At 40.6% G+C, this 12,061-nt stretch overlaps 1 protein-coding gene across 1 annotated transcript in view; it reads right to left on the bottom strand.

Moving 5' to 3' along the window:
• Positions 1–12,061, bottom strand: part of birc6 (baculoviral IAP repeat containing 6) — a 78,120-nt gene that overhangs the window by 18,159 nt on the left and 47,900 nt on the right. Inside the window, 2 exon segments of the mRNA XM_043262819.1 lie at positions 11,584–11,749; positions 11,835–11,999. Coding sequence (XP_043118754.1) covers positions 11,584–11,749; positions 11,835–11,999 — 331 coding nt within the window.

Raw genomic sequence — 12,061 nt, 5'->3', positions numbered from 1 at the left:
TCTACTTGTTGATCACAAATGGTTTCATTATCTTGTCCGCCCAGGTAAAGTCTATGTGTGGGAAGCACTGGGTAATGTACATAATTACTAAATGGATAGGCCTACTATTTAAGATTGGGTACAACAAGTCACTGCTTGTTCCAATACAACACCAAAACCAAAAGCATTGATAGAATGAGCCTAGAAACAAAATGCCACTCTTTTTTGGATTCAATCCAACTGACCCCAGAGATTACAATGAACAGTGGCCGCTCGCAAAGTTACTTAAACGCATGGAGTCAGCCAGCAGACACTTCGGTGCCTGGGCATTAACATCCACACCCTCATGAGAAAGTGGCACCCTTCCAGGCGTTTATGTACGAGTCAAGTTTATGCAATGTCGGCGCAGCACAAAAGCTGTAATTTTCAGGAAAATAGTCTTGTATCTGAGGAAAGCCTTTGCCAGCAGAGGCTGTTTATGCACAAGGATGTTTGATTGAGCTAATGGCGACGACCACAGGGCTGTAATTTTCCTCCTCTGCGAAGCTGCTATAAAACCTTCAGCTAACGGAAGGATAACAAAGCGCATTCTTCCCTTTCTGCATCATTTAAAGCCACTAAATCATTCAGAGCATTTCTCTCATCTGAAGGGGACTCAGTTTCTCAAAGGCTCTAATGACATTGCGTCTGTCTACTCATGAGGGCAGGATTTTGGACAGCGAGCTGACCCAACTGTTATAAATATCCCAGAAAAAGTGGTGGGAAAGAAAAAAAAGCTTAACCTGACTGTTGAACCTGTTGAAAAGCATTATTTGAATTATTTTTGGGGGTGTAAAGTTTTTTTTTTTTTTTTTTTTTAGAAGTTTCTTATCCTTACCAAGGCTGCATTTGTTTGACAAAAATACAGTTATAGTTCTGAGAAAACAAACAAACAAACAAACCACTAAATGTGCACTTCTGATGTAAAGCCAAAGGCTAGAAATTGCACTCACATTACCAGCACAACTATCTATACCAAACCAAAGTCGACTGAAGGCTAACGAAGCTAAAATAATCTTGTGGTCCAGTCACTTTCTGTGACTGCTTCATTTTAATGACCGTACCATTCCTGTCCTCCCATCCTTCCACACACTCCTCCACTCTCATTCCTTTATCCAATTTAGCTCCCGTGCACCCATCCAGGTAAAAAAGGGGGTATCTATCTCTCTCTCCACGCAGGAGGGCGTAATTAATTTTGACAAGCCCTCTGACTGACATTTGGCATTTTGTGTGGGCACACACACGCTGTCAAAGAGCTTTGGTGAGAGGAGAATATGACTTTACAAAAGGGCACCTGTTCAAATGAGCAGAATGAGATATATTAATACATCACAGCTGAGAGAAAACAGGCTGAGTCGTATTGCAAACCTTTACTACAAACATCTTAATGAGAGAAAGAAACCGCACACTCACAACAAAAAAAACTCAGCAAGAGAACAATAATTAATGAGTCTCGCAGGTTTTGACTGTCAGATATGAATTGCGTTCGTTGTTCAGAGTTTGTCCTCTATAATGATCCAGGTGGAGATTTAGAGAGGAAAAAAATGGGAAGAGGCAGGAATGTGCATCGCATGAGTGCACACACATCCATTAAAAGGTTTCCGAGCCATCACTCACTCTCTCCGTTTTTGGCGTTTGATCGAGGGGAGTATGAACGCATCCTGCAGGATGTTGCGGCAGGTTTGAAAAGCTTGTCAGCGCTGACCCAATTCACTGATGTCCATTTCTGAGAGTCTCAGCAGAACCTTGCTCAAGGTCTGTGTTACACCAACTGCTGTTTTAAAAGCTACACATACACTCTACAATATTCACATTCTACAAGATTAATGGCAACTGAAAATGTAGGTTCACTATATATATTTATTATTATATAGTTGTAATTAATACATTCTATTTTATATAATAAAAGTGAATAAGGAATGTTACTGTCAGATATATATATATATATATATATATATATATATATATATATATATATATATATATATATATATATATATATATATATATATATATATATATCCATACACACACACACACACACACACACACAGTTATGTTCAATTAAGATTAAAAGTAGCACTCTGACTTTTTGAATTGGATACTAATAGAAGATCAATATTAGAACACAAGCAGATCTTCGAGTCAGCAGAACTTTGTAATATTATGGTCACACGCACATACAGTAATGAGATCGCTCCATAATCGCCCACCACCGGCTGTCAGCTTGATGATTATATGATCCACAGCTCCAGAGAGAGAAAATTACAAACAAATAAATGAATATAAACAACGGCTCATTGACAAGGAACTCCACTTAGAGCAGATGAAAAGAGAGGGGAGAAAAAAAAAAAAAAAAAAAAAAAATCCTGCCTCTTTCTTCATGGCTTCTAACCCGCCGGGTTGAGTCTGATCCGTTTTAAATGTTCTGGCACGGCACTGGGAACCCGGGACCGAGGGAATTCACCCACATGATAATTTCATTTAATTGGCCTGTGCAATAATTTCTGCACATTATGGTGCCTGAAATGTGCCGATACTAATTATCAGAGAGAGAGAGAGAGAGAGAGAGAGAGAGAGAGAGAGAGAGAGAGAGAGAAGGGGGGTGGTTTCCTGACATGAGACATGTTCTCAGATAATTATGATGAAGATGATTGAAGGAAATAAAGTTCATAATCCTTCATTTTTGTTATGGAACCATGTATCCAAAAATCTGTCAATAACATATACAGCACATCTAGTAGCATCAGGATAAAACACTAACAATGAAGTTCTACAGCAGAGATTATTAATCATTTATGACCCAAGAACACACATTAAAAAAAGTCAACTTTCTAAAATAAAAATAAATAAGATAAAATTCACAGGTTGTTCTACAACTCTTCCCTTTCAGCCACTTGGCTCCTGTTTTATTTGTGGCACCCACTATTTAAGATTCAATTCATTTCCAATGACAAAAATAAAGTTAAATCATTTTTTCAACCATTTTTGAATATCATCTTCCCCCACAAAAATAACATTACAGAAGTAAACTGGTTTCCACATGCTGTTTTATGATTCTACAGTCAACATTCTCAGGCCGCTCAGTTTTGCTTCTTATGCCTAAAGGTAAAGCCTTTTATTGACCTCCTGTAATTGTGCGCCTGCCCAGAGGTCAGGATTATTTCAGATTGAAACAGTAAATAATTTATCTGGCTTTGCTGAGGTTCGAGGGCTTCTAGAGGTAAACCAACTTATTTATGTACCACATAACACTGATATATGATTTTATTGGACTGGACGTGGCAAGGAAGGAGTGTATACAGATCCTCTATTCTGATCCCATCAAATGTTAATATGGACAATGAGCTTGATATTTTATTAACACACACCAATGGACAAGAAATAAGATAAAAGCAAAAAGCAGGATGGAGAACTGCAAAATGCATAGGGAAAACAATGGTCAGAAGTACACGAGGAGAAGGGAAGGTTGTGTTGTATTTTATTTCCACTGATGGTGAGTAAGGAAACAAGAATCATACTCCTCAAGGGTCAGGTGTGAGTCAGTGTGCGGACACACGGTGGTCATGGTAGCTTGCGTTTGAGTTGAGTAAATGCTGTAGACGAGGATTACAAGAAAACAAGATGCCATGTTTTCACACTTCAGCTCCAAAGCTGTCAGCATTAAAGGCCACTTAAAAAGACATTTATTAACAATGAAGGGCTTATGATTAAAATTTCAGGGACAAAGTTTGTTTTACATTTTCATACTTTTCCTAAACTAAAAAAAAAAAAGATGTTCTTGCATCTTTTTTTACATTTATTTTTTGATAGGAGAGATCAGACATGACAGGAAGCAAAGTGGAAGGGAAATAGTGGGCATGATCGGCAAAGGTCCTCCATTTGGCATTTGAACTTGGGACACCTGTAGCACAATAGCCACATGGCTACTGGCAGATAATGACTTAATATTTAGTTATTTTGACATGTTTTACACTAGAAATATGTAAAAATCCTTAAAACATAATGCTGCATGAACTATTAAACAATATGCATGTTTTCGCCAATAAAGGTCATATTTTAAAAACAATAACCATGGCCAAGCTTAATTATTTCAAACAAAGAATAAATTACATAGAGAATGCAAACAAAGAACATTTGCACTGTGAAAAAACATTAGAAATGCGACAATGACCAGGGACGATTCATCATTTCTGTGAATTTACAAATCCTTGGAAACTTTTGGTATAACGTAAATGTACAACTAAATGAAATATATCACACTGTGGAAGTAGTTTTTAATTTTACCTTGTCTTAACAACAAGTGGGGAAAAAGCTGCTAGTTCTTCAAGTTATTTATATATAAATGGACTGTGTAATATGTGATAATTAACTTTTTTCAAAACTTAAAAATGTACGCAATTAAATTAGTGTTTTTTTTTTTATTTCAAGGATTTTAGCATGTAAAAACAGTTTGAAGAAAATGCTGCTCCCTCTTTAAAAAACCAAAAAAAAACCTATTCATATCCAGCTCACAACATTTCCTATCAATGAATCCCTAATCTCCCATCTGTTTCTGCCTATATTCTGCTATCACTGTCAAAAAAAATAGAAACACAATAAAATACCTGTATGCAATAGGTTTTCACGATCTTAGTGTTTTTTCCTGAGAGTATACTTTCTGAAAAGGACAAAAACTGGATAATTAAAAAAGCCTGAAAAATAGCCTGAGATCATCAAAAATTAGGAAAAAAGGAGACTTCGTGATGGTTTTGTGTACAAACGTGATTATCAAATCCCAAATATAAATTCGGGCCACCATCCCACACCTCCTTCTCCATTAGGATCCTTCTCCTCATCTCAGAGTAGCTCTACATTGTTCTTGGCAATAAAGACATTTGACGTGTGAGCCTCCTCGCCGCCCACCCTCCCGATCTCGCTCGCTCGCTCTGTTTCCGCGGTTACCAGTCGCTCTGCTTGGTTATGCAATGCACGCCGCTTTCAGGCTCCGAGACGGGACCTATAACCACACGGCTGCCATCGGCTACGGACAGAGAACGGCAGGGTGGGGAGCTCGCAGCCTCAGGTCACCGATCTGCCGAGCATCGGAGGAGTTTGCGCGCATCTGTAGCACTTCTACACCCACTGAAAAAGAGGAGCGCAAAACAAGAAAGGAAAGAAATCGCGGAGGAGGCGAAGGAGAGAAGGTGGGGGTCGGTATTTGTTACAAACGCTGAGACGCCCCGCTTTCAGATGCTAAAAGGGTCAGAAAGACAAGAGTGACAGAGCAGAGAATGAGAGTGTGTGACAGCAAGAGGGTGGGGAGAGAAAGGAGGGGAGACCGAGTCGAAGAGTGATTTTTTTTTTTTTGAGAGAGAGAACAAGAAAGGAGGATGGAGGAAGCAGATTCAAGCATCTCTTGAATGAAAGGTGTAAGTCGTTCAAGCAAAGAATAAAAAAAAAAAACAACGGCGAGAAGCATAAAAGAATATCTGAATGAGCGTGGAACAAAAGGAAGGGCTGGTGATACATAAGGAGGCTGGAATACTGACACAGAAAGAGCGAGAGAAAGCCAGAGGGAGAGGGAGAGAGAGAGAGCGTGAGCGAAGGGGAGGGACGTTAGGGACTGAGATTGTTGTCTGCGTAACGCACACGGCTCAAGGAGATGCTGTTGTAGACCTACTCTTTATGCCTCTTTCTCTCTGTCCACCTCTCAATTTCTCTTTTCTCCTCCTTTACGGTATTGGGGACGTTGGACATTTGGCCAGCTGGCCCTCATGTTGTCGCCAGCCCAGATATGCCTCTCCTGTGATGAGCCCACAGCATGCTGGATCTTCCCCCAGATCTCCCACGCCGTAGGGTAAGACTTCTTGTTTTCTAGCTATACTTTGTGTTTTCCATCTTGCTTTCCATTTGTGTCAGTCAGTCTGTGTACCTGCTTGCTTGTCCACTTCGCGGAGCTGTACGTTTGGCCCCAGGCTGCTTTATCGAGGTTCATGTTCTGGTACCTATCTGTAGGAACCTGGATGTATACGCTTCTACGTCTGCTCCAATGAATGTGACACCATAAACCATGACGGGATGAGAAAAGAGAAATCGTTTAGTGTGCGTAGAGGAAGCAAACAGCAAGTGAGAAGGTTTAAACGTACAGTAAATCATCTCAGCTGCCGAGAGTCGCCCTGTTGTAGCAGCTCCGCAGGGAAATATCATTTTCTGAGGGGGAAATCCATCACAGAGGTGGGGGGAGACATCCTCTTTTGTGTTCATTACGCCACACTCGCAGCTGGGCAATCAGCAGAGAGGGAAATCTCACCCTCCGTGCCGCTCATTCTGGCCTCTGGATGAGCACTTCTTGTGGCCACCAAAAAAAAAAAAAAAAAAAAAAAGCTTCCACGTCTTGTCGATTGTTTATCTCATTCTGCTCTCCTGTTTCTCCACAGATAAGCACCCCAGAGACAGAGGTGGGGGGGTCAGAATGGGGACGACCACCGTCAGTATAGAGGAGGTTCGGGCGCAAGAGGGTAAAGAGGAGCGAGAGGAGTCCATCTTGGCCCTGCTGGGGATCATTGGCACCTTCTTGAACCTCTTCGTCATTGTGTTTGTTTACATCTACACTACTCTGTGAGAAGAAGGATCCACGCGGGTTGAAAGGAGGTGAAGGTGAGGGGCGGTGTACAACGGAGATATGACAGAAGGGTTGAGATCTCACAGAGAAGAACGTGGAAGATGACACTGGACCGCTCAGGACTGGGGAAGTGACACTTTATCTTGACCTCTGACCCCTTACGGAGATATATATATCTCTTGAAGCGATGGACTGCTATTTAACGCAGATCTTTGAACACACTGAGAGCGATTCTTGGATTTGTACCCTTGCAGGACGCGGTCATGGGCCAAGGGACCTTGAGCTTCCCCGGTGGTGGGAATTACATCGAACACTGCCTGGCTTTAATTACAAGGACACACGTACGCAAAAAAAGGCTATTGGTCAAACAAGAATATCACAGAGTGACAGAACGACTCTTTCCGAACTTATTCACCAATAGGAAGAGTTCTGCAATAAAATGGAAAAAAATTGGAATTCTGAAATATTTTTCTATCGAGAACAAAAGAGAGAATGAGACACACCGGGACCCATCTGCAGGTTCGAAAAGCTGGACCTTCTGGGAACAGGCAGTTTGGTGACATGTGGACACTTTTTCACTACAGTTCATCCTCTTTTCTGACTGGTGACGGGAAGATAAACAGACAAATGAGTATGTGTGTGTGTTTTCTGTCTGATTTGAGTGCGGAGTCAGACACGTTGTTTCTGTGCAAAGGAAAACGCTTTTGTATTGATACATGATTACATACTAGATGTACTGTGCCATAGGGAATCTAATCAATAAAATGATATTCTATGGATCGGGATGTTGTAAATGGCATGCATGTGTGAGAAAATGCTGTATCAGATGGTCTTGTTTTAAGAAGCCCAGAGTTGACCAATCACGTATGTGAGCTGCCCTGCACGTCTTTGGGTGTGAGTCATGCATTTGAGTTTTTGAGTGTTAGTATAGCCCAGTGCACCATAAAGACAGTCAGGTAAAATAAACAGTTGCAAAAAGGGAACAAGCAAGGAGGAGGGCAGACATGGTTACTAAGCTTCGCTATTTTCATCCTTCTTTCCCAGTAGTGATGGAGGTGTTTTTAAGCCCTTTGAGCATGCAGAGGTCAGTTTCCTGTCACATGTAATAGAAAGTGGTAGAAATGGTTGATGGGAGCTTCATGCATTAGAATGAGGCTTCAGTATGTGCTCTACACACCTTCTAACTCAAAACACCAAGAAGCCTAAAAATGTGCGCATGTGATTGTGGTGGGGGTGGCAGGGTGGTGGTGGTTGTGTTTCTGTTTCTGTGTGAGTGTGTTTGCCCTCTATCCGAGTGTGTTCCGATACGTCACATGTGAAATGTGCTTCAAAAATCTGCCTGCGGAAATGTTAGCAGGGCTTTAACGCTTAGTCTCAGGTCCCTCAATAAATTCCAAAGCCACAGGGCACTGCTGTAATAAAGGCCTGAGCAGTAAATCAGCATGTACCTGCAGGGCTTATCATCAAATACAAATCCCCACAACGATGGCTCTGTGTAAACCAGCTCTCAGAGCTCTCAGACCAGAGGAAAACCTCTCTACCTGCACTCAGATCAGCAGTGTGAGCACTTTACACCAGCTCTCACATTAGTTAAACACTCTAAACCAGTACTCAGACCATGATTGCATACTCCTTAAAAGTTTAACAATTAGCCTTTTTGTCATAAACAATTGGCTGAAATTGTACCATTTTGTTTTTCATACATCACACTACAATTGCCTTTTGCAACAAAAGATTGAGGTGACTGGTATTTACCTCTTCAAATATTCAATTATGCATTGGACAAGGGGATAAAGACTGTAGCAAGACAGCAAAAAAACTGCCGCTGATTAATTATAAATGTAGGCTAAATGTAAACATACTTAGAGAAGAGTAAACCATTTATAACAAGCCTAAAATTTGTGCAAACCATATCTCAAGATTAAATTAAACCCTCAACACCTGCAAGAAGCACCCAGCCAATCCTAAGAGCTTAACCAAACCTCAGAGTAATAGAAATAACGCTCTTCCAGCATTTTGATGGACATGGCCTCCTGACACACACGTATGAATAAGGAACTTATGATTCAGTTCAGATACAGCTTTCAGGCGTAATGCAGTAGGATGTGCGCGTTTCCTGGGGTCAACAGTCCTGTGTAAGCCGCTCACGTGAGGTTTACACGTGACATGGTGGTCAAAGACATATGAATCACTATTGCTTTATTCGCATATCTGTTCTTCACAGGCCAATATATCAACACAAACGAAGCATCTTTCAAACAAGAGCTATGTTCCAGACCCTATTAAACTGCTTCTCATCCTATTTAGAAAGCAATCCATACCAGCATGTTGCTTCATTTGCTTATACATAGGTTACAATTTAAACAATTTATAATGAGCATAAATTTATTCATCAAACATCTAGAATTTTGGGGTGGGTACATCTCTAAGCATACTGGGACTGCCTTTTCTGCAAAGGCTCAACAGCTCCTTTGAATTTAGCTAAATTGAGGTGGTCTTAACTTCAAAAGCACAGTAACGATGCTTTAAAATGTCTCCATAGGCAGACTGCTAGATAAATAAAGAGATGGAGAAAACAGGGAGCCATACTGAGGAGGTGGGAGAAGAGATGAACAAGAGAGAACAGTGATCTTTTCTATTTACACTCAGGGAAAAGACTCTAGCACCTCAAAAACCTGCCCTACTTAATGACTGCACCACGTCAGCACTGTTTCAAACACACGCGAGCCTTACAGCATATGTCAGGGGTGCCGTGTGTAGGCGAGTGTGATATCCCTGTAATGAAAACAGCTTTCAAGGGAATATAAAGTGAACGGAAATAAACAACACAGAGAGCAACTGCATGTCCTACAGACCCACATTAACAAAAAATCTTGATCTTTTGTCGCTTGTTTTATTAATCAGTGAGTGTTTAATACAATAAAGTGTTAGATGCTAGAAAAGGTTATTTTAAAAATCTTTGATAAATAGAAAGGATAAAAAAGGATTCCTCTGTAACATTACAAATGTCACCTTCCATTAATTTAGTGCGTCCTTGCTGAATAAAACTTTTTTTTTAAACCACCTTTTCACAGTTGCATAGAAACAGCAAATTAGGCACCTCTTTTGTCTACTGTAAGATGAATTTTCTTAAATGTTTGCTTAAATAGTTGGCATTGCTAGTTTTAGTTTCAAACCCAAGTGTAATGGGTCCATTTCACACACTCCCTGTACCTCACAAACACCCTCCCACCCCCGTTCGTCAGAGTGCTACACAATTCTTCCCTCAAAATTGAATATTAATCAAGATTCTTGTATTTTATCCAACAATCTACGCAAAACAAATGAACAGTAACGTTCATTAACAGTTGCCTTCAGATTGCCAGAAGGTTAGGTAAAAATATGCAGAAGAGCTGATGGGAGTCGAGAAAAGTAGCAGGTTTGATGACCCCTCTTGAGGGAGAGAAAGGAAGGAGCATAATAATCTTTGAGAGAAGGTATTAAATGAATGTGCCGGATGGTGAGGGAGAGACAATGAGACAGACTGCTGTAACCTGTGTGAGCCAGAACAGACCTCACTTCCTCAATGAAAATAAGTGCTGGTGGCTGTCCATATACACAAAGTGCTCTACACTGTAATCTTGTACTCTCTGTTATTTGCCCCTTGGCTGTTTCTTAATGCTTTTTGGAAGCAGTAGTCCGACTCTTCTCTCTCCTGTTCATCAGGTGGATGGGGCGTTATTACAGCAGGGGTGATCGGAGATGCTAATTTCCTGTTTCACTGCCACAGAGACAGCTAAGGATACCAGGGCACAAAACACACACTCTTTAACACGGGGTGTGTGTTTTATTGGCTCAGTTGTTCATGAGATTGACCAACTGCTACTCCCCCTGCTGGTTGAGTGTGTTTAGAGAGAACATTTGTGTGTGTGTGTGTGTGTGTGCGCGTTGCTGTTCTCGTTGATTTGAGTCACACACACCATGCCAATGTAGGGTTGAAACCTCCAGCTGATATCTGGAGCTAATTACTACACTCATCGTTTTATTGGCGCTTATTTAATTAAGCCGGAGAGAAATAAACACACAGCACGCACACACACAAGCAGTGTGCATTTGCGGCTATTAAAATTAAGGAAATAGGAAGTTTTAATAGTTCATATTGAGATACTACAAGAAATACCAAAGATATATATATATATATATATATATATATATATATATATATATATATATATATATATATATATATATATATTTTTAAATATTGTACTTGTCAATCCTTTCCTTTAGAATGTATGGGGAAATGTGATGTTTCAAAAAGGATACAAAACTGCATAAAGTTTTGTAATTGTGGTCGGTAGGACCCATGTTCAATATTCAAATCATAAAAAAAAGTCATAAAAAATAGCTTTAAGGATGGAACACAATACAAAATAAAAAGGTAACATTTTAAAACACCAGGCATCGTAACTTGGTAACTTTACAAATGGTTGAAAAGAAAAACTGGGCATCATGGATCACACACTAAAAGGCTTCTAAATTCACTACAAACACAAACTTTTCCTTGTTGCAAAGAGGCACATTACATGACTTTAGGAGTCTTGGAATAGTGTGTATAGAGTCATGCAAATACTTCAATGATACTTTGATAATTCCATTCTTCACTTTCTTTATGTGGCCAAATAATTCATTCAAAAGCCAATTTGAAAACCTGGGGAATGAGCAAATGAGTAAACAATCCCTTTAACACCTGATAACAAAAACATGTTTGACAAGAAGAGATAGAGAGACCACTCAGAAGAGACAGGGGCTCCACCTGCTGTCTCCATACACAATGAGGCACGAAGTGGAACGTGTAAAAAAAATAATAAATTCTCAAGCAAACACGCAAATTATACGTCGCATCATCCCTTTAACCGCTTTAGCTAAAATTGTGTTCATTTTCAATTCGCTAAGAGTAATGGGCAGAGAATGTTTCCTACCTGAGTCATTGCGCAAGTATGAAGACATGGCGGGGATAAGACAGGACTGGCTGAGCAGTTCCTGAAGGACAGATGGCAGCAGTGAGCTGCTGTGACCTCTGACCTCTCCTGAGAGGGTCTCACCAGAACCCACGCAGCCTGATGGGTTGATATAGCTCGCCAAAACCTAACAGAGAGACAGAATGCACCATCACACATCCAAACAGGTGTAAACTCAAAATCTCAATTGTATTATTTCGATAAACACATACCTGTAAGAGGCAGGTAACATGTTCCTCCTCCAAACGCTGTTTGGTCAAAGCCTGCTCAACATCCCAGCCTGATGCAGTGGAGCCTGTCCCAAAACCTGTTCCCTTTGCCCAGTACAGCTGCTGCTCCTCTGTTGTTCCACCGACATGCCCACTGGAGACCTGAGGCTGCAGCACAAACACACACTCAACTGTAAGTATCAGACTGGAGCAGATCTTTAACCCTTTAT

The sequence above is a fragment of the Puntigrus tetrazona genome, chromosome 17, assembly GCF_018831695.1.
Source record: "Puntigrus tetrazona isolate hp1 chromosome 17, ASM1883169v1, whole genome shotgun sequence".
NCBI classification, from domain to species: Eukaryota; Metazoa; Chordata; class Actinopteri; order Cypriniformes; family Cyprinidae; genus Puntigrus; species Puntigrus tetrazona.
Note: the sequence above shows the minus strand (reverse complement) of the source record. Positions and strands in the feature narration are given on the sequence as shown.